Here is a 19,324-nt window from a genome sequence, read left to right as displayed (position 1 = left end):
GAAGCAGCACAATCACACACATTCTGGCGTGAACATTTCCACTCGCGCCAAGGGGAAAACAACGTAATAAACCTTTCTTTGACTTGCTAGTTTGCTTCTGGCAAATCCCTCCAATATGTTAATAGAGGCAACATAACTTGTGCTTGCCAAGACATGAGGTTACATCACATCAAATCATGAACTGCTAGTTGGTTATTATGGCTTTTCTTACTGTTCCAAGTCAAAGAAACTCATTAACGTTTGATATGCTGGTCTTAAAATCAATACCATTTCAAATATGAGCCTCTATGACCCTCCCGCCTCCTTCCTTGCTAATAATTAGCTTTTTTCTCTCCTCATCACATGATGTCATTGAAAGTGGCAGGAGGCTTGTTTCGAGATAAATAATGAAACCAGAACATGACATGAAACGAAAGACAGCCAATTGCGTGATGAGCCTGGGAAATGTACAGCATGAATGTACAGGGGAAACTGACTGGGATGCACCGAGATGCACTCGGAATGTGCAATGCAATCAAAGTAATTTGATTTCAAGACAATGATATTATGCAGCACCTGAAAATAGGCTAACTTCCGTCAACATAACCAACGTGACCACCTGCTTGCACAGGAAGCGTGCCTTCCATTGGAAGTTACCTAGCTGGGGACTATTTTCAGGCGCTGCGTAATATCATTGTGCCTGCTGCACCCATGGTACGGCAGCAAAGTTCCTTGATTATTACGCCGGAATGAGAGTATAGTTCCTAGCCATATCGGCCTAGAAAATCGCAACTTTTCATTTTCCGTCGGTCTTAGTACACGACGCAACTACAGGAGAGTCAAGTTTTAAATAGGAAAAATATCGAAACTCTTTGGTCATTTTTGAGCGAGATGCTAACGGTCTAATCAGATTCAATGATCTATGCTAAGCTGCAGCTAAAAGTGCTACCGCCAGACCCGGAGATCGGTTGAATGGATTCGAAAACGGTCAAACTGAACTGTTTAACTCTAGGGGAGTTGGAAAATGAGCCTATTTTTAAAAATAGTGGAGTGTTCCTTTAAAGGTACAATATGTAAGTTTTCGCCACTAGAGGTCGCATTTTCAAAACAATTACAAAGGCGAAGTTTGATGAAGCTATGAAGGAGGATGTTCACGGATGAGGTAATTTTTTTAGGTAATTACCTGTACCTTCCAAAGTTATTCAAACAGCGAATAAATTATACAGAGAATGCAAGCAAAGAACATTTACACTGTCAAAGAACATTATGACTGACTTAAGTCTAGCGCGAGTTTAAGCAAAGTATACCTTTGCTTAAAGCAAAGCATACCTTTGCCTATACTTTACCCCTTATAATTAGTAAAGCTGTCTATACATAATAATACTATCTTTAATAATTGCGCACCAAAAATAACTAACAATAACACCACCAAATCAGCATATTAGAACGATTTCTGAAGGATCATGTGACACTGAAGACTGAAGTAATGTGCTGAAAATCAGGTTTGCATCACAGGAATACCTTGTGTTATAAAATATTGTAATGATATTGCACAATATTAAATAGCTATATAAATATATACACTAACATTGCTATGCTCAATGTGTCTCCAAGATTATACTCAAGCAATTTACTTTTAAAATTAGTTTTAAATTTAAATCCACTGTTATTCACATAACAATTATACTTATTGCACTTCCATAGTGTCCTTTCCAAGAAAAGAATGCTCTCGAGACACTGAGAAGGGCGTGCATAGTGACAGCATTCACTACCGTGATAAATTATACCAATTTAGAGCATTGGTGTCTAAAGAGTGGTCGTCCACAGCGTCGCCGGTGTCTTTGATCTCCAGTGCGGCTCTACACTGCCACCCGTCAAGTGGCCTAATCAGAGCATGAGCCCAATTTACATCTGTAAGCAGTGCTTCAAAAAGAGGAGAGCTTCACAAAGAGCACTCCTACAGAGCTGCATTCAAACCCTCTACCGGAGGCCCGACACCATTGTGTCAGATGGGATTCGCAGTTCCCAAGCGTCCCTCGACATTCCGTCTGGCAAGAAGCGAAGTCAACGAATGGAGATACACCAACGCCCAAAACTGGACGCAGGAAGTACACAAGAACAAAAGCGTGGGCAGCTTTCTAAGGAATGTAATCATTTTGGCTCATGCTGAAAATTAATCAACTGCAGAATTTATCAAATAAAACAAAAATGGAACCCCCAAACCTAGTCAGAGACATGCTCCAACTGTAAACCAATCATGGTCTAGATCTACTGGACAAATGAGCACTGTGAGACTTGTCAAATGTCAAAGGGGAATTTGGCAAAACAACAGCTATGAAACAAAACCAAGAACAATATTTAAACGAAAGACTGACCAGGTAGTGGTGGGGATTTTAGAAGCACGTGACTGGAAAACCACCATCATAACCATACGAAACCTTTCATAGACCAATCTGGAAGTAAATCTTAAAGAAAAACATATACTGCATAACAGAGAATAAATTTGTATAAAAAACAAAACAAAGCTACAGACAGAAAGTTGCATGACACATTAATACATGAGTACTAACATTACCCAGTGTGTTTTAGACCAGACAGGTTTGGTAATGGCTGACTGTTTTTCAGTGGTCATTGGTCAATGAATATATTTAGAGATGATGAAGGTGTGTAAGAAATATAATTAAATCACAGCATGAGACTTAGACTACTTTGCTGAAATCAGATGAACATATACTTTACACAATATTCACTGAAAAACCATACAAACTATTTGAAAATTATGCAATTGAGTCCAGTAACAGTAAAGACATTTATGTTACAAAAGATTTCAATTTCAAATAAATGCTGCTCTATCTTTTTAACTTTCTAATCAAAAAATTCTGGAAATATATATTAAGCAGCACAACCGTTTTCAACATTGACGATACTAAGAAATGTTTCTTGTGCAGCAAATCAGCATATTAGAATGATTTCTGAAGGATCTAAGGACTAACGGATCGAAGGACTAATGATGCTGAAAATTCAGCTTTGCATTACAGGAATAAATAACATTTTTAACACATGTTAGAATAGAAAACAATCAATTAAAATTGAAATATTTTATAATATTACTGTTTTTACTGTATGTATGCAGCCTTGATGAGCATACGAGACTTCTTTCAAAAACATTAAAACTTGAACGGTAGTGTATATTTACAATATATAAATGTTGCTTTCTCTGTTTTGCCTTCTTTTGAAGGCACACAGTTTATAACAAGCCGCAGGAGGTTCGGTCTATTTTCTGAGCTTTGCAGGAATGAAAATGGACTGACAATGAGTGTGAGGGAAACTGGCAGACCAGCTGATGCATTACAGTCTATAATGACAGAAACAACACAGTAGGTCGCTGGTAAATGGCTGCAAGCATTTTAGCCCCAACAGGCTGAGATCAATAAATGCACAACATCCCAAATGATACACGCGACAATACAGGAACAGCTATTGAAGCTGAAAACGATTAAACCGAGAAACATCTAGTGTGGAGGATCTCAGCAGACCTCAAAGACAACATGAAAACAAAACCGACCCATATTGCACAATTCATCAGTTCTCTGTTGATGTGACAGGTTTGACGTCATTCATGCCAATTGTAACTGGTTCTAGTTGGTCTTGTGACCACTCACGACATATTCAGGGAATAAAATCTGTTCCTCACACAGAGCTATCATATGGCTCCCAAAGAAATCTAGCACACAAGCCGTAGAAACTACTTTTTCATAAAACATGGAGCAAATAAACAGCACAACATAACCACAAAACACTAGGTTTCTTCCAGCTTCAAAAGAACACCAACTTTTGGCATATTCCACACTGAGACCTGAAGATCTGACATCATTCTGTGAAAGACCATTTCAAATTGGGCAAGGTTGATATAAGACCTTCGAGACGAGCTGAAATAGGAAACCTAGACGCCAGGCGTCTGTTTTCAAATGTGTGTGTGCACGAATCACAGAGGAGGTTTTTGGAGGACACAGTCTGGTTCTGAAGTGTGTGTGTGTGTGTATGTGGGGGTGTGCATTTTAAAAATGTAAGTGTGTAACAGTGACTGTGCGGGAAGCTGTCACCTGTTCTGCAAGAGGTGTCACCTTGGCGAGTTGTTTTTGCACTCTATCTGAAGGTAAAAGGAAAAGGTGGTGCGTTTTATCACTGTCTGGGACTGCGGCTCCCTCCCGACAGTAAGTATCCTGCTCTGACCTCTGCTCTCTCCATACCACGAGCCAAAGTTGCACAGGCACAACACAATGACTCAACATTCACCATGTAAACAGTGCAAATGATAAATCACGGAAGCCACTTGCCTTCTAGGTTTTTAACAACTGATACACCAGATTTTATCCCAAAATCCTGACCTCTGGATGTGCTTTTTGAGATCTGTACAATGAAACAACTACATATCCCGAGCACCACAGCAACATTTCTGTACTTTACATTTGAATTTAATCAACAACAATAGCTATTTGGCCGAATTAAAGTGCCCCTATTATGGATTTTTTATGATGAATGAAAACATCCTGCAAAGTTTTAAATCTGAAAGTGCGCCGTGTATAAAGTTATTGTCTTTCAAAAGAGAGTCGACTCTGAATCATTGAAACGAGTCGCTTTTAAAACGAATCCCAAGCTGTTTCATGTTGACGTCAATTTGTTAGCCTTTTCGCATTGGTCTGAATGAAAATGCAGATTCATCCTTTGCCACTAAGTGCCGCTTTTGGAGCGGTAAAAACAGCGGTTTCCCCGGTAACACTGTACACAAAGCAGCACTGTGTTCACAAACACTGCTTTATCAGGCATTACAGACAGGATGAAATGAAACTGAGACCAATCGGACCAATCACCGCAGATTAACGTCACGCAAAGGAGAGGTTTGGAAAAATTAATCGTGAGTGAATCGTTTGGGAGTCATTGAGCAAGTAAGGTAAAAATAAATGCATATTATAAGACAATGAAAGTGTTTTTTGACCTTGCATGCATGTCAACCTGTTGTTGGGGACTCCCAAATCCAAAATATGAACCTTTCATTACCCATAATAGGGGCACTTTAATAGTTTGGGGAGGGAAAAAAAAAGAAAAACCCACATACTGAAACTTAAATGACTTGATGTAACTGAAATGACCAACTGTAATTGAGAAATATAATAATTTGACTCAAAGACAATGGTTTGGGGTTGAATTTTTAATGTTTTGAAATAAATTGTATGCTCATCAAAGCTGCATTTATTTGATCAAAAATACTGTAAAACAGTAATAGGTTTTAAAATGTAATTTATTTCTGTGATCACAGCTGAATTTTCAGCATCATTACTCCAGTCTTCAGTGTCACATGATCCTTCAGAAATTATTCTAATGTGCTGATTTACTGCTCAAGATTATTATCAATGTTGAAAACAGTTGTTTTCAAAAATGTTCAAATGAACAGCATTTATTTAAAATAGAAATCTTTTTAAGGTTATAAATGCCTTTACTGTCACTTTTGAACAATTTAATGCATCATTGCTGAATAAAAGCGAGGTGTAAAAATAAATAAATAAATAAATATTTCTTCATTTTAGTTCTATCGCCAAGCTCTAGTCTGCTGTTAAATGATGTGCAGCTGAATCATTGCAAATTTCTTTCCCTCTGGGATTTACACGGGATATGCACATGCAGATTCAAAAAAAGGTCTCGGATAAAAGAGATCAGAATAACCTTTCAAAATGAGTGTCTATAACTGTAGCTTCCAGCACAAACCCTCCTGATAGTCACTTGCCCCCATTCTGTGGCACAATTCCATTAGTTCTGTGATGTGACTGCCGCCGCCGACCATTCTCCTTTCAAAAACTGAGCTCAAAGGAACCGCTCATCATTCTTGTCCCCAAAGCTTTTGTCTTCTGGAATTTCCTTGAGATTTGCCAACCCAGTACATCTAAGATGTCGTGTTTAGGCAGAATGAAAGGGTTTTAAAGAAGTTTGGTTTAACAATCACAAGACCACAAAGTACTTCCTGCTCTGTGACATGACCTTGACTCCTCAGTTGTTTGGGGATTCAACACTTGCCGTCCATATTGTGGGCATATTCTTGAGGGTAAAAACAAAACTTGACTCAAGGATATTCTTGGCATCCAAACGTTCTGCCAACTTCATAACTTAAACCCAACTGATAAGAGTCTGGCGTATCCATGACCAGCAGACGTGTGTCATACTGGTGAGTTGCTCATCTGAGACATGAGGAGGTGGCAAGGTCAGTAATTCTGACGAGAGCGGTTTCAAACATGACGCATACTGAGGAACTCCAGAGCGAAAGAGGCTATTACAAAAAATGATCATTAAAAGCCTGTCTGAATGCTAGGTTTCTGTCACGAATCTCAGCGAGAGACAACATTTGGTAGGCGTCACAGGTGTCAGTCTGAATTTGTAGACAACAAATTGCCTATAATATGCTTCATTCTGGAAATGCTATGAGAATATTTGATGTAGCCCTTGCGGAGCAGTGAGAAAATGTTTATTACTGAAATATATGCTCAGTTTATAATCATCATTCTTATGAGGTTGGCATCTCATTTTGAGTGCATGTGGTATCATTACATGAATTCATTTTATTAAATTGACACTGAAGTAATAAAGGCTCAAATCAGTCATCATCATAACGCTATTCAGCTGAACACTGAGTGCCTTTATATGATTGTACTCCGATTATGCTCAATATCCTGGCAAAATATAAGGTCATATGTAAATAATTGCTTTGCTCCATGTTTACACTGCTAGTGCTGAAGTTGCATTGATACTAATGTGAAATGTGACAATTTAAAGGAATGGTTCAACCAAAAAAGAAAATATGCTAAAGATGTACTCACCCTCAGGCCATCAAAGATGTAGATGAGTTTTTCCATCATTCAGAACGGATTTGGAGACATGTAGCAAGTAATCCACATCACTCCAGTCCATCAATTAACATCTTGTGAAGTGAAGAGCTGTGTGTTTTAAGAAACAAATCCATCATGAAGATGTTTTAACATTAAAACCATCACTTCTGGCCAAAATAGGTGTCCATAATCCATAATAACACTTCATCTGTGCATATTTATCTCCTGATTCAGATGAGACAACTTTTTTACTTTACAGAGGGCTCATGTATCAGCCAGAAGCAATGGTTTGACGTTAAAGATGTATTAATGATGGATCATCAGATTTTCACTTCACAAGACATTAACTGATGGACTGGAGTGGTGTGGATTATTGTGATGTTTTTATCAGCCGTTTAGACTCTCATTCTGACGGCACCCATTCACTGCAGAGGATCCACAGGTGAGCAAGTGATGGAATGCTACAGTTCTTAATTTCCTCTGATAAAGAAACAAACTCATTTACATCTTGTATGGTCCGAGGGTGCATATTTTCAGCAAATTTTCTTTTTGGGTGAACTATTCCTTTGACAATCTTCTAGTAGGCATAAATAAGAGAATTTTAAAATAACTCCCTGTCAGGTGCTTGATTTGAACCAGTTAACAATGGAAAGTAACCCAGGCAGCAAGCCAGCATTACTTTCACAATCGGGATCCTTCAAACTGATCATTTATGTACATTTAGCAATATTGTGAAAACGCTGAACAAGGCAGAATACGGAGTAATTGCACAGTGTTTACACGGCATGAGATTACTGCTGTGGTCATCTATCATTTTCAGAGCTGACCGTAAGAAGTCATTAGTGGGAGCTCTGTAAACACTGTGGTGTGAGGAAACCTGTATTTACACCGAACCAGTCAGGACTTGAGCGCTGGGTGATGCTTGTCTCTTTTCTGATTTAACACTATAATCCTGCAATGTGAATAATGTAGTATATGTGCTTTCTGGATTGCTTTTATTTATTTACATGCAGATATTTTTGAAGTTGAACATGGTATGTGTGCCTAGGGGAATCAGTGTCAAGCTAAGTTCATCCAATTTTTTGATTACATCTAAAGCCTGTCTCCCTTATTCCCCAGGCACGTTTTCCCTGTTTTCTCACTCCTGCTTGCTCTCTCCATAGGGTAAAGCGTATTTTGGAGAGCACCGCTGTCACACCTGTCCCCATGCTGTCAGCATCAGAGCACACATGCTGCACCACTAACAGGATATGACAGAGGACACAACCGCTCCAGCTTTCGACTGTGCGAAGCTGCACTGAAGTGTGAGGCGTCTCCATCCAGAATTAGGCCACAGTTTAAGCAACTACGCTAACTTTAAGAGATTGACGTTCTCATAATCTGGTTTATGATCAAGTCTGATACTACCCAACTCACGCGAAATGCCTGATTGGTGACAAATTGTGTGCACTAGGTTAAAACCGAGCAGCTTATCATATCCTCTCTCTTTTGCGGTTTTTGACATGCTCACAGTTTACAAGGGCAACTACTTTCATCATATCGTATAGTCAACAGGCACGCTGTGCATAACAGTGTTAACCAGGCTACATAAAGATTGCATCGAAAACAGACCCGACATTTTTGACATTTGAAAAATGTCTACAGGCATACTGATATATCTGCTAGGCTAAAGAATCAGACAATATTTGGAAATGTTGTGATAACCTGGCCTCCCTTGGTGTCTCCTACAAAAAAATTAACAAATAGCCTTGTCAATAAACAGTCAACAATTTCAGTAAATTCTATGTTATAAGATATATTATCGATTATTTACACGTCCATTATTTTGCACAGTATTCACCCAAAGTAAATATTGTGCAAATCTACTGCGCTTGTGAAGTCTGTTTCTCTACTGATGATTTGGGTTCTATAATAATTAATGACTTAAAATCCATTAAACAGGTGTGTATGCATACGGTAACTACAGGAACTGTGCAGTTTCCTCCCCTTCTCCAAAGTATTTTTCCAAAACGAGCATGCTTTCATTTACCACCAATGGACCTGACAAAATAAAAATGGATTGGTTACAGCGGGAGCAACTCAGCTTTAATGAAGTATAATTGAATGTTGAAGTCTTTTGTTTAGTGCCGTACTTATCTGATTCTCACAGCAGGGTTACTCCAGAACAGCACTACCTGCAGACTTTTGTTTATTTCTAGCCTGGTTGTCTTGCTAAAAATCAAAGAGCATGCATGCACCTTCCTGAATGCCTCTTGGCTTTCTAAAATTCCAAGTTATTGATAAAAAATATATAAACATAAAATATAAATACCCAACTAACAAAATATGTTCGAAGAATGTTTCACTGAGGTTCAAGTACTGAAAACATTATTTCTGAATGTTCTCTGAAAGTCCAGTTTTTTAAAAGCTTAAAAACAAATTTCTTGGTTATGTGAACGTTAAAGACAATATTAAGGGGAACGTTTGAACATTATGGGACATTTTCTCTAAACCATCTTAGACAAACATCCAACTAAAAACTTGAAAAACAATGTATTAATAATGTTTTTGTGCTAATGTTTTAAGAACACTATTAAATACCAGATAACTTTAAATGAACGTTCTATTAATGTTACTGGAAGAATGTTTGTTCATAACCTTGTCAGAACGTTAGCCAGAGTTCTGAGACATTCCCTGTTAACTGGGTCGCAGAGATTATTTATGACCAGGCCTAAACACATCAGCATAAGGGACAATGCAGTATCCATGGAAACCACATAATTAATCATTGATAAGTATGTTTTTTCCCAATGCAGAGGTGAGTATGGCTAATGGAAGTATAGTAGAAGAGTTACATAATGTATTATTGCAGTTGGTTACATTTGAGAACATCTGAAATTGACCTGAATAAGCTAAATAATACTACATGGGGGAAAAAACAGTATTAAAACAACATTATTGGTGATAATTTAACTAGATTACACACTATATAGCATCTCCATTACTTATGCACTCTGCAAGCTATTATTTATATTTAATGTAATGTACAACAGTGTTGACAGAGCATTAAGGTACTGAAGGGCAGTTTTTCTCATACATGACCATATAGGACGGTTACATCATGATACTTTTATATGATTTTTAAAAAGTACCATAATTACCTTGTTTGGAGTACCATGAAAACATAGTATACACTGTAAAACAAAATCCGTAAAATATACGGTAAAAAAACGGCAGCTGTGGTTGCCGGAATTTTTCCGTAAAAAATACGGTAGCAACGTTTACGGTTTTACGGCTTTAACTTAAATTTACAGTTAAATACCGTAATTTCATTAACTGCTATAATGTTAATATACCAACCTATTGAAGTACTGAAATCTGTTTTGTACCTTTGTAATACACTGATAACCACCAAATGCAGGAGGTGATGAGAAAGTCACATGATGACCCAAAGCCCATCACAAGCAGCTTTTAAATAATAATAACATATATAGAAGGTGCACAGTGTCATTCACACACAAACACTAAACACCATCACGGTAACGCACATGAAACTGCAATAATGCAATAAACATTCATTCAACAACATTAGGTGTAACACACAACCCTAATATACAAAACTGATAAGAAAAAACTAAGAAGAAACAGTTACTTCAACAAAAAAAACATCAAATTTGAAATAAAACGCAGGGAATTCTGGGAATGTCAATTTACGGTTATTCACTGTAAATTATAGTCTTTTTCACTTCCAAAAACGGTATACTACCGTAAAATTAATGTCCAATACATGTAATGTTTAATACAGTTTTTCACCGTATATAGTAGGGGAATTTACCGTTAACCATTTAACAGGTTTTTACTGTAGCATTTTTACAGTATTTTACCATTAAATTCACGGTCTTGTTTTTTTTTTACAGTGTATACCATCTGAAATCATCACTATACCATGGTACTTGGTGCATGTGTACATCCAGAACACCATGGTAGTATCATGGAAGGTACTCCAATGTGCTTCGAAGAACACCACTGCCGAATGTACATCTCTTCTCACGGATCATATAAAAACATTGTGTTTCCATGATTCCTTGTCTAGAAAACACGGTAACACCATAGTATTTATATAGTATGCAAAACTGCTTCAACATATACATGGTATTTTCATGGCACATTTCCAAAAACGCGGTATTTTCTTCCTGTTTGATTCTTTCTAAATAATATTGTGGATTGAAATCTCAAATGGAAGACAGCACACGCGTATCAGGCGGATGCTGGTGTGTTTGCATCCATCCCGTTTGTCCATAATAACCGAACCGAACCGAACCGAACCGCCCATCAGATCAGATCATACTAAATACATGCATCTTCTCCAAACCAACGAGTAGCAAAGTACTGGCATGTTGTTTTTATGAAGCGTGTGACAAATAGCACTGCAAAACCAAATCCTTCTGAACACACAGACCCGCTGAAAATCACACGCACGTGACGTGCCATGACTTACCGAGCAGGAGCAGTTTCACCTCCCTCGCAGCCTTCTCTCCATCCTCGCGGAGGTTTTTGTCGATCATCTTTGATCTCTCGGCGGCCGCCTTGTCTTCTGTGCTCACCGTGCAGCCCATGATGAACCGTGCGCGCGTCAAACTTCAAAGAATAAGTCAAATCGGCCCGGTCCGTTCCGCGCAAGAACTGTAAACTAAAAAGGCGCCGCGTGGATTGACAGATGTGCTATAAAAGCGCAAAGTGTCACAATTTGAAAGCTTTGATTCCGAAAATCCCCGGCCTGTGATTCTCCATCAATCAGGAGGCTTCGAATATGTGTAGACGCGATTAAAAAGTTGTTTAGTTTCCCACCAAATCAATCTTTCTTTCTTCCTTCCTTTCAGATCAAAGAGCAGCCGCGACGTCGGCGCTTTCATCTACAGCTCACAGTTCCTGAAATCAAAATCATTTGCTTGCGCTCAATCAGATGTCTGTTTTTGCACGCGGAATTGTCTCCAACTGGTGAGAAATTCTCTGGTATTTGATTTCAAATTCAAGCGTTCTGCATATCTATCTTGGCGCAGGGCGATTCAAAATATTTCAAAATTCGAAATCAGAACGCTGCAGCGCTCGGCGTGGCGCTCCGCTCGCGCTGCGTTCTTCTGAGGAATAAACAGAGCGTAAGAATGTGAACAAGCCCAAGCGTGCGGCGGCACCCACCCACTCATGAACAACTGCGCGTGAATTGTGGGAAATACAGTAGTTTTCTACTGTTTCGAGTGCGGGATGTTCGATTCATTTTAGCGAATCGGTTTGCTCAGATGGCTCAATGAACTAGTTAAAATGATTCACTGGTTCTTTGAAAGCTTAACTCAAGTTTAATAGATATCTAATAATATAATTGTTATTCACACGGTAGAAACATTCACACAAAAGGCACAACAATCTTAGTACATAAATTCAGTTTTAATAAGGTTTCTGTTGGTTTACAGAAACATAAATTCAATCAAACAATCTTATCCAAGTAATACTTTTTCCTCCACGGGTTTTTTTTTTGTGTATAAATATACTTTTCATAAACAAGTAATTACAAGTAAAGCTATCTGCATACTATATAGCATGCTCTTAACTTGCAACGTTGTTAATCACTATTGTGCTACATGTAAAGTTTTACTTCATTGATATTGTATATATATATAGTAATTTCGATCTTTAATTCCCCTTTAATTTAAGAAAGAAAAAACTTGCATAAAGCACATTTCACTACCTCTGTAAGGATGTGTAAGGAAGTGGAATCGCGATAAAAATGTAATCTAATATCAATGTAATCTAATAATGGGTTAAAAGCGTGTCTTAAAGATGTGACTCGCATGGATAGCCCGATGAGCATGCGCTGTGCGAATCAATTCGAATGAAACCTTCAAAAAGAACCGATTCAAAAGAACCACTCGTTCGCGAATTGAACGTCAACATTTACATCACGTTTGGACTTGGAACTTTTCTTTAAGCTTTAAAGAAACCGGAGAAACCTATTCAAATATTCAGCACTAAGCACACATATGCAGATAAATAATAAGAAGAATACATGTAAAATGCACTTAAATGCAAGTTTAGGATATCCTATTTTATCTGACATTTGCCACTAGGATCTGCAAGCATCGCCCTCAAGTGTTAGAAAAACTAATCACAGTATTTTATAATCTTAGAAGCCTTAACTAGTCAAGTAATTTGATGTTCTAGTTTATTGAATCATAAGTAAGTCATAAGATAGGCAGGGCAGTAAATGCAAAACTCACATACAAGTTTAAAAACAGCTTTTTATTGTCAAAGTGGTTCTGCTATTTACACTATACAAGCTAAATATGCATCACAAATAAAAGCGGTTCACATTTATATACAATATATACGAATGCACTAAACAACCTATCATATGAACCCAGCTGTATCAATCAAATAGGCCTAGATGTGTGTGCTTGGAAAACAAACTGGTCTGTGTATTCCTTATTGAAAGGAAAAAATCCAGATGATCTGTATGATAAAATATAACAAATGTTAGCAAAACCTGTTTGAAGAAAAGGTATATATAAACTGTGTGACAAATAACCGTTACAGAATTTCAGTCATAATATTTTTGCATTACATACCATATGAATCACATTACAAAATTATCAGTATTCAGTGCCCTTGATTTAGTTGAATCCAATGCTATTTTGGTTGAAGCAAAATATGCCCAGCAAGGCTATAACTTGACTAAAAGAGTATTTTAAAAAGAACATTATTATGTTATTAGAATATTAAAATGACAAACTACCATTAATTGTAACCAGTATTTTAAAAAAAAATGCTAAAGTTCGAGGGTTATTTAACCAGCACTTATAGGGTTCATTGTTAAAAAAATAAAAATAAAAAAACCGTTAAGTAGTATTAAAAAGCATCTAAGGTAGCAGGTTGTAAAGTCAGGCACTTTTCTTTAGTATATTTAGATATATAATACTTCAAAAAGTACACTTTAGAATTAAATGATCAGTTTCAGGAAAATAAAGTAAAAAAAAAAAAAGTTGCCATGTTAAATAGTGACTTCTTGGGGACCACTGGCATTGTACTTCAATCTCCAGCATAAAGATCAGTTTGTTTTTTTGGTTGACAATGCAAACAGAACTAAGATAACAGCTACATTTCATATCACAAATAAAAATCCATTCCGTATCTAATTTTTTTCATGAATGTGGTGAAATTAACTGCATGCTCACTTCTGTTGCAGTTTTCTCATTGTGTACCAATATCTGCCACTACCAACCCATCTAGTCATCAGTCGGCACATAATATTAGCACAACTTATTGTACAACAGGATTGCACAGCATAATATTTTGGCAGAATCCGAACAGTTTTGAAAGCATCACATGAACCACTGAGTAAGAGCGAGATATTTCAAACTCCAAATAAGTTTCCTTCAAACTAAAAAAAAATACTGGTGCCTTTCATGTTTCTGCATTTCAGCTGGTTCATTAACTACTGCTAATACCAAAACAAGGTCCACAAATACTCAGATTACAAGAAAGAAAGACATCATTTACAACTGTTTTCATGCGAGATATCGAGAGCAGCTTCTAAACTAAATCACTTAAACTTCACTGCAGTGAAATGCTTAAAGAAATCGTTCACCCAGAAAATGAAAATGTACTCACCCTCAGGTGATCCAAGATATAGATGAGTTTCTTCATCAGAAAAGATTTGGAGAAATTTAGCATAACATCACTTGCACACCAATGGATCCTCTGCAATTGATGTACTGGAGGGGTGTGGATTTTTTTGTCAGATGTTTTTATCAGCTGTTTGGACTCTCATTCTGACGGCACCCATTCACTCCAGCAGATCCATTGGTGAGCAAGTGATGTAATGCTACATTTCTCCAAATCTGTTCCCATGAAGAAATAAATGTAATAAATATCTTCGATGACCTGAGGGTGAGTACGTTTCAGCTAATTTACATTTTTGGGTGAACTACTCCTTTAATATGATTGTTGGAATTGTAATACAGGGCAGATTCTGTCTATTTCAAGTAAAATATGGTTTCGTACATGTATATGAGGTCCATATCTAGCGTTTGTGTAAATGACCTTGAGTATGCAGGCATCATGATCTTCAACACAACACAAACAAAAATGATAAAGGACACTGTCATTGTACACGTTAATACTATAACACTAATACTCTTACACTAATACTCATACGAACTGCAAAATATATTCAATACAATTAAATAAATACATTTTTCACTGTTCAAATCTCCATGTGATTAAGGCTTGCCTTGCATTCTATGTCTACTGTGCATACTTTAGGAAAACAGAAAATATATTTCATGATAGTTTGATTATAGAAATCCTTCGCTTTGGCACAGTGAAATTGTGCGATATGATAAATTGCACTCTCACTTGACCGAAAACACTGCAAGTTACCTAAAATAGGTGGTAATGTTACTCGTTGACTGTCCAAAGCCCCCTGGAGAGTAAACCATCTACCGATCCATCTTTACCAAACTAGCCCGCTTCATTCAACTCCCAGAGAGCAATCAAAACCTCTACAATATCCTTGTTCAATGTCCAAAGTAATACGCAGAATTAAATATGTAAAAATCTGATATATAGCTTGCTGTCACTTAAAAGAAATCATGCAATTATGTGTTTCTACGGTACTTGCAGTCAAGTCGTGTCAAGTATAAGATCCCTGGATTGATGAAACAGAGCGTGAGAGAGTTAATAAAAATAACGACAAGCAAACTGAAGCCATAACAGCATATTTCTACAGGGTAAGTGATGATGCACTAACCCTTCAATAAATAAAAAAACTCTGCCCAAATAGACAAGATCAGCACTTTTACAGGTTTTAAAACATAAAACATCAATCTGAATTTATCAAAAGGTTTTTTTTATAAGAGTAATGCAGTTTTCCCCATTATCTGACGGAGGGCTATCTGTGTAAACTGGGGTGTTGATTTGGGTCCCCCTCACCTTTTGTCTTCCCACAGCGGGATAGGGTATCCACTGTGTCATAACGGGCAGAAAAATATGGATAGAAATAAATGAGATGTTACATCACTAACCTAAAGTATGCCACACACTCTCATACAAAGGCACTACACAAAAACACACATTCATCATCAGAGTTTGTCTCCTAGTGGCCACCCAGAGCACTGCTGCTGCCTGTCGTCCAATCAATGATGATGAAGCTCAAGCTCATTATCATAAACAACACGCCCAGTCCAGCAAAACAGGCAGCCTGAGAAAGAGAGAAAAGCATTTTCTGTCATTAATCTAAACAAATAAAATCACTTTCTGCCCAAATTAAGGTGTTGCCTGAACAAATTATGTTTCGATTCAGACTAATTTGTGAACTGATATTTAAGAGTTTAAGAAATGTTCAAAAAATGTACAGTAACAATGTATTTCTACTATACATCTCGGTCTTTTTTTCCAGTAGAAGAGATATAAACACTATGTAAATCCTTAGATGTGATGATATAGAACTGAAAATGGGTCGTAGCAGAGTCAGAGTAACTGGAATAAAGTAGCATAAACCTTGGATCAGTGCAGTATAAATTAGTATAAACTATTATAGTTTTTGGTAATATTTTGAATGACATTTTATTTCATATTTTTTGTTTTCAATTTAATATATCATAATATCATAAATGATATATATCATTTTCTTTAATATCTATATAGTTTTTATCATTCATTTAACAACAATCACAAATGTTGCCTTGAAGGTCAGTGTTATTTTAGTATAAATTAGATATTACTGTTACGTTCCACGTATGTTTTGAGTATATTGTTTTTTTTCCTCGCTCTCCTGTCTTTTTTGTGCCATATCTTACACCTCTTCTAGGTCAGTGTTTATTGGCTGACTGGACTGTTAATCATCATTCTGACGTCATGATGTTCTGCCAATCCGCTGACATGCCAGCTGTATTTGAGGCCTCGAGCTGATTGTGATTGTGAGTGTGTGAGTGTGTGTGTGTGTGTGTACCACGCCAGCATACCTTGTGCTCCAACACGGTCAGCAGTCTCGTGTTCGACATTAGTTTCAGTCTCCTGACGCTTAATGCATCTTGTCTTATGGAGTCATGCTTTGTGCTCTGTGATTTGATCTATTCACAGTTTCGTTCTTTGGCTATTGACCTGCATTGAATTCTACGTGAAAGATTAAGCCGATGTCCGTGATAAGAGTTTTAGTCTTACTATGTGTCGGGTTCAAAGTTAAGAATGCATTCCGGTGCATCGAGCTAAACACGTCTCTCGGTGTTGATTCGAATGTCTAGTCAATCGTTGTTACGATCTTGTTTGTTTTGCTTATTATATTAGTTTGTACTTTGTTATATTAGGTTTGTGAGTGTTACGCCACCCTTGTACTTTTGTTTTTTAGTTTAGAGGAGTTTAGTTCGGGCGTCATACACGCCGAAGATTTCGGTTTTATTTTTATATTTCTTTTCTTTGTTAGTTAGTTTAGGGGTTAGTTATAAGGATTGTTTTGTTCTGTTTATTTCTCTTATTTGGGTGACACTTCGGTTTCGTTTTCTTTTTTTTATGCTAAATCTCACATTTATTTGTACTCTTTCACAACGCATCCAGTACAAACTTCTAAAACGTACTACTTCTCAGTGTCATCTTTGGTCTGTATCACACCCAGTAACAGTTGTCTCACTTAGAATTAATAATTAATTAATGCATTTAGCAGACGCTTTTATCCAAAGCGACTTATAGTGCATTTAGGCTATACATTTTTTACCAGTATGTAGCTTAAATGTTACAGTCATCCCTCTTTAACATCAAGTACATAATTCATTTTTTGTATTTAATCTTATTTCAGTTAATGTTTTATTTGATTTCAGTTAAGAAAATTGTGGTTTTATTTTTCTATATAATAACCGTTTATCAATGTGAAGCTTTTTAAAAAGTTTTTTAAATATACTTCTCTGTCTTACTGGGTAGTCATAAATTATACAAACATAACTCACAAAGATTTTAGGAGTAGAGCGCATTGGCTCTTTATCCTTGGGAACAATACGGATGTAGAAGACAGCAGGGAAGATGAAGATAAGACACGGAGCGGATGTTGCACCTGGAGGAGGAAGAACAGGACAAATATAGATAAGCTAATCAGCTGAATCCAATTACATCTGACACTGATGACAATTAAACATGACGACAATTACAATTCCAGCAACGTTTTCCTTGCTGATGAAAATGAGAATGGAAAAGAACTCAATGTGAACAGAAACAATTTTATCACAGTAAGACTTATGGGTCAATGTCATAGGATTTCTGAAATGAAAAAGACATTTTAAAGAACACAAAGCTAAGGAGGTCAAAATATTTTTTCATAAATATCACAAATTTTCAAAACCTTTTTACACATAAAAGATTACGCCTAACTATTTTGTGTTTAAATAATTCATCTCAAAAAGAGAATTTTTACATCATAAATATATTTTTAGACTTTAAATCCGACAAAATAATAATAATAATTTTAGTTTAGTAACATGGACAAAAAAAGTTTCATGTCATTGATCGGTTTTGTTTTCTATTTTAATGCTATTTTTAATGACTGAATTTAAGCAACTTTTGAGCCACTTTGAGGTCTTACAGCAAGCTTAATCTGTCCTCTAAATCAGTGGTTCCCAACCCTGGTCCTGGAGGCACCCCAACACATTTTGCATGTCTCCTTTCTCTGACGCAACAGTTTCAGGTCTTGGAGTCTCTACTAATGAGCTGATGACCTGAATCAGGTGTGTTTGATTAAGGAGACATGCAAAATGTGCAGTGTTGGGGTGCCTCCAGGACCAGGGTTGGGAAGCACTGCTCTAAATCATGGGCAGCATCAATCGTTTTACAGGTGCATCTCAATAAATTAGAATGTCGTGGAAAAGTTCATTTATTTCAGTAATTCAACTCAAATTGTGAAACTTGTGTATTAAATCAGGTCAATGCACACAGACTGAAGTAATTCAAGTCTTTGGTTCTTTTTATTGTGATGATTTTGGCTCACATTTAAAAAAAAAAAAAAAAAAAAACACCAATTCACTATCTCAACAAATTAGAATACTTCATAAGACCAAAAAAAAAAATTTAGTGAATTGTTGGTTGAATTTATTTAATACACGAGTTTCGCAATTTGAGTTGAATTACTGAAATAAATGAACTTTTCCACGACATTCGAATTTATTGAGATACACATGTATATCACAATAACTATATATCACAATGTAGTTATTTTTGCTGTATTATTCAACCCAAATTATTCATATATTACATCAGTGGATCTTAATCATTCTGACACCAATGTCCCACTACTCTACAACACAAAAATGAAGGCTAGATATAGCTGTAATGACAAAACTGCTTGTTTTCAGACTTTTTATATACAGAAACTGGGAGTGGCATTTGGTAGTTCTGTATGTTGTTTCAGGGTTGGCATCATCTGAGGTCTTCCAACAATTGTATAAAATTACAGCTAA

General features: G+C 36.7%; 2 protein-coding genes across 3 annotated transcripts in view; both read right to left on the bottom strand.

The window, feature by feature from the left end:
* Positions 1-12,058, bottom strand: part of LOC107595419 (guanine nucleotide-binding protein G(i) subunit alpha-2-like) — a 57,709-nt gene extending 45,651 nt beyond the window's left edge. Inside the window, exon 1 of one of the 2 annotated variants that reach the window (XM_016285822.1) lies at positions 11,332-12,058. In XM_016285822.1, coding sequence (XP_016141308.1) covers positions 11,332-11,449 — 118 coding nt within the window. In that variant the 5' untranslated portion in view covers positions 11,450-12,058. The remainder of the gene's footprint in view (positions 1-11,331) is intronic. The other variant, XM_016285820.1, reaches the window with a different exon arrangement.
* Positions 12,059-14,891: 2,833 nt separating this feature from the next.
* LOC107595418 (sodium-coupled neutral amino acid transporter 3-like) overlaps positions 14,892-19,324 on the bottom strand; it is a 31,162-nt gene continuing 26,729 nt past the window's right edge. Inside the window, exons 15-16 of the mRNA XM_016285819.1 lie at positions 17,825-17,928; positions 14,892-16,086 (exon numbers count right to left, since the gene is read on the bottom strand). Coding sequence (XP_016141305.1) covers positions 16,050-16,086; positions 17,825-17,928 — 141 coding nt within the window. The 3' untranslated portion in view covers positions 14,892-16,049. The remainder of the gene's footprint in view (positions 16,087-17,824; positions 17,929-19,324) is intronic.

This window comes from Sinocyclocheilus grahami, unplaced genomic scaffold (assembly GCF_001515645.1).
Source record: "Sinocyclocheilus grahami isolate Dianchi unplaced genomic scaffold, SAMN03320097.WGS_v1.1 scaffold202.1, whole genome shotgun sequence".
Lineage (NCBI taxonomy): Eukaryota > Metazoa > Chordata > Actinopteri > Cypriniformes > Cyprinidae > Sinocyclocheilus > Sinocyclocheilus grahami.
The sequence above is the reverse complement of the archived record's forward strand: the minus strand, read 5'-3'. Positions and strand labels throughout refer to the sequence as shown.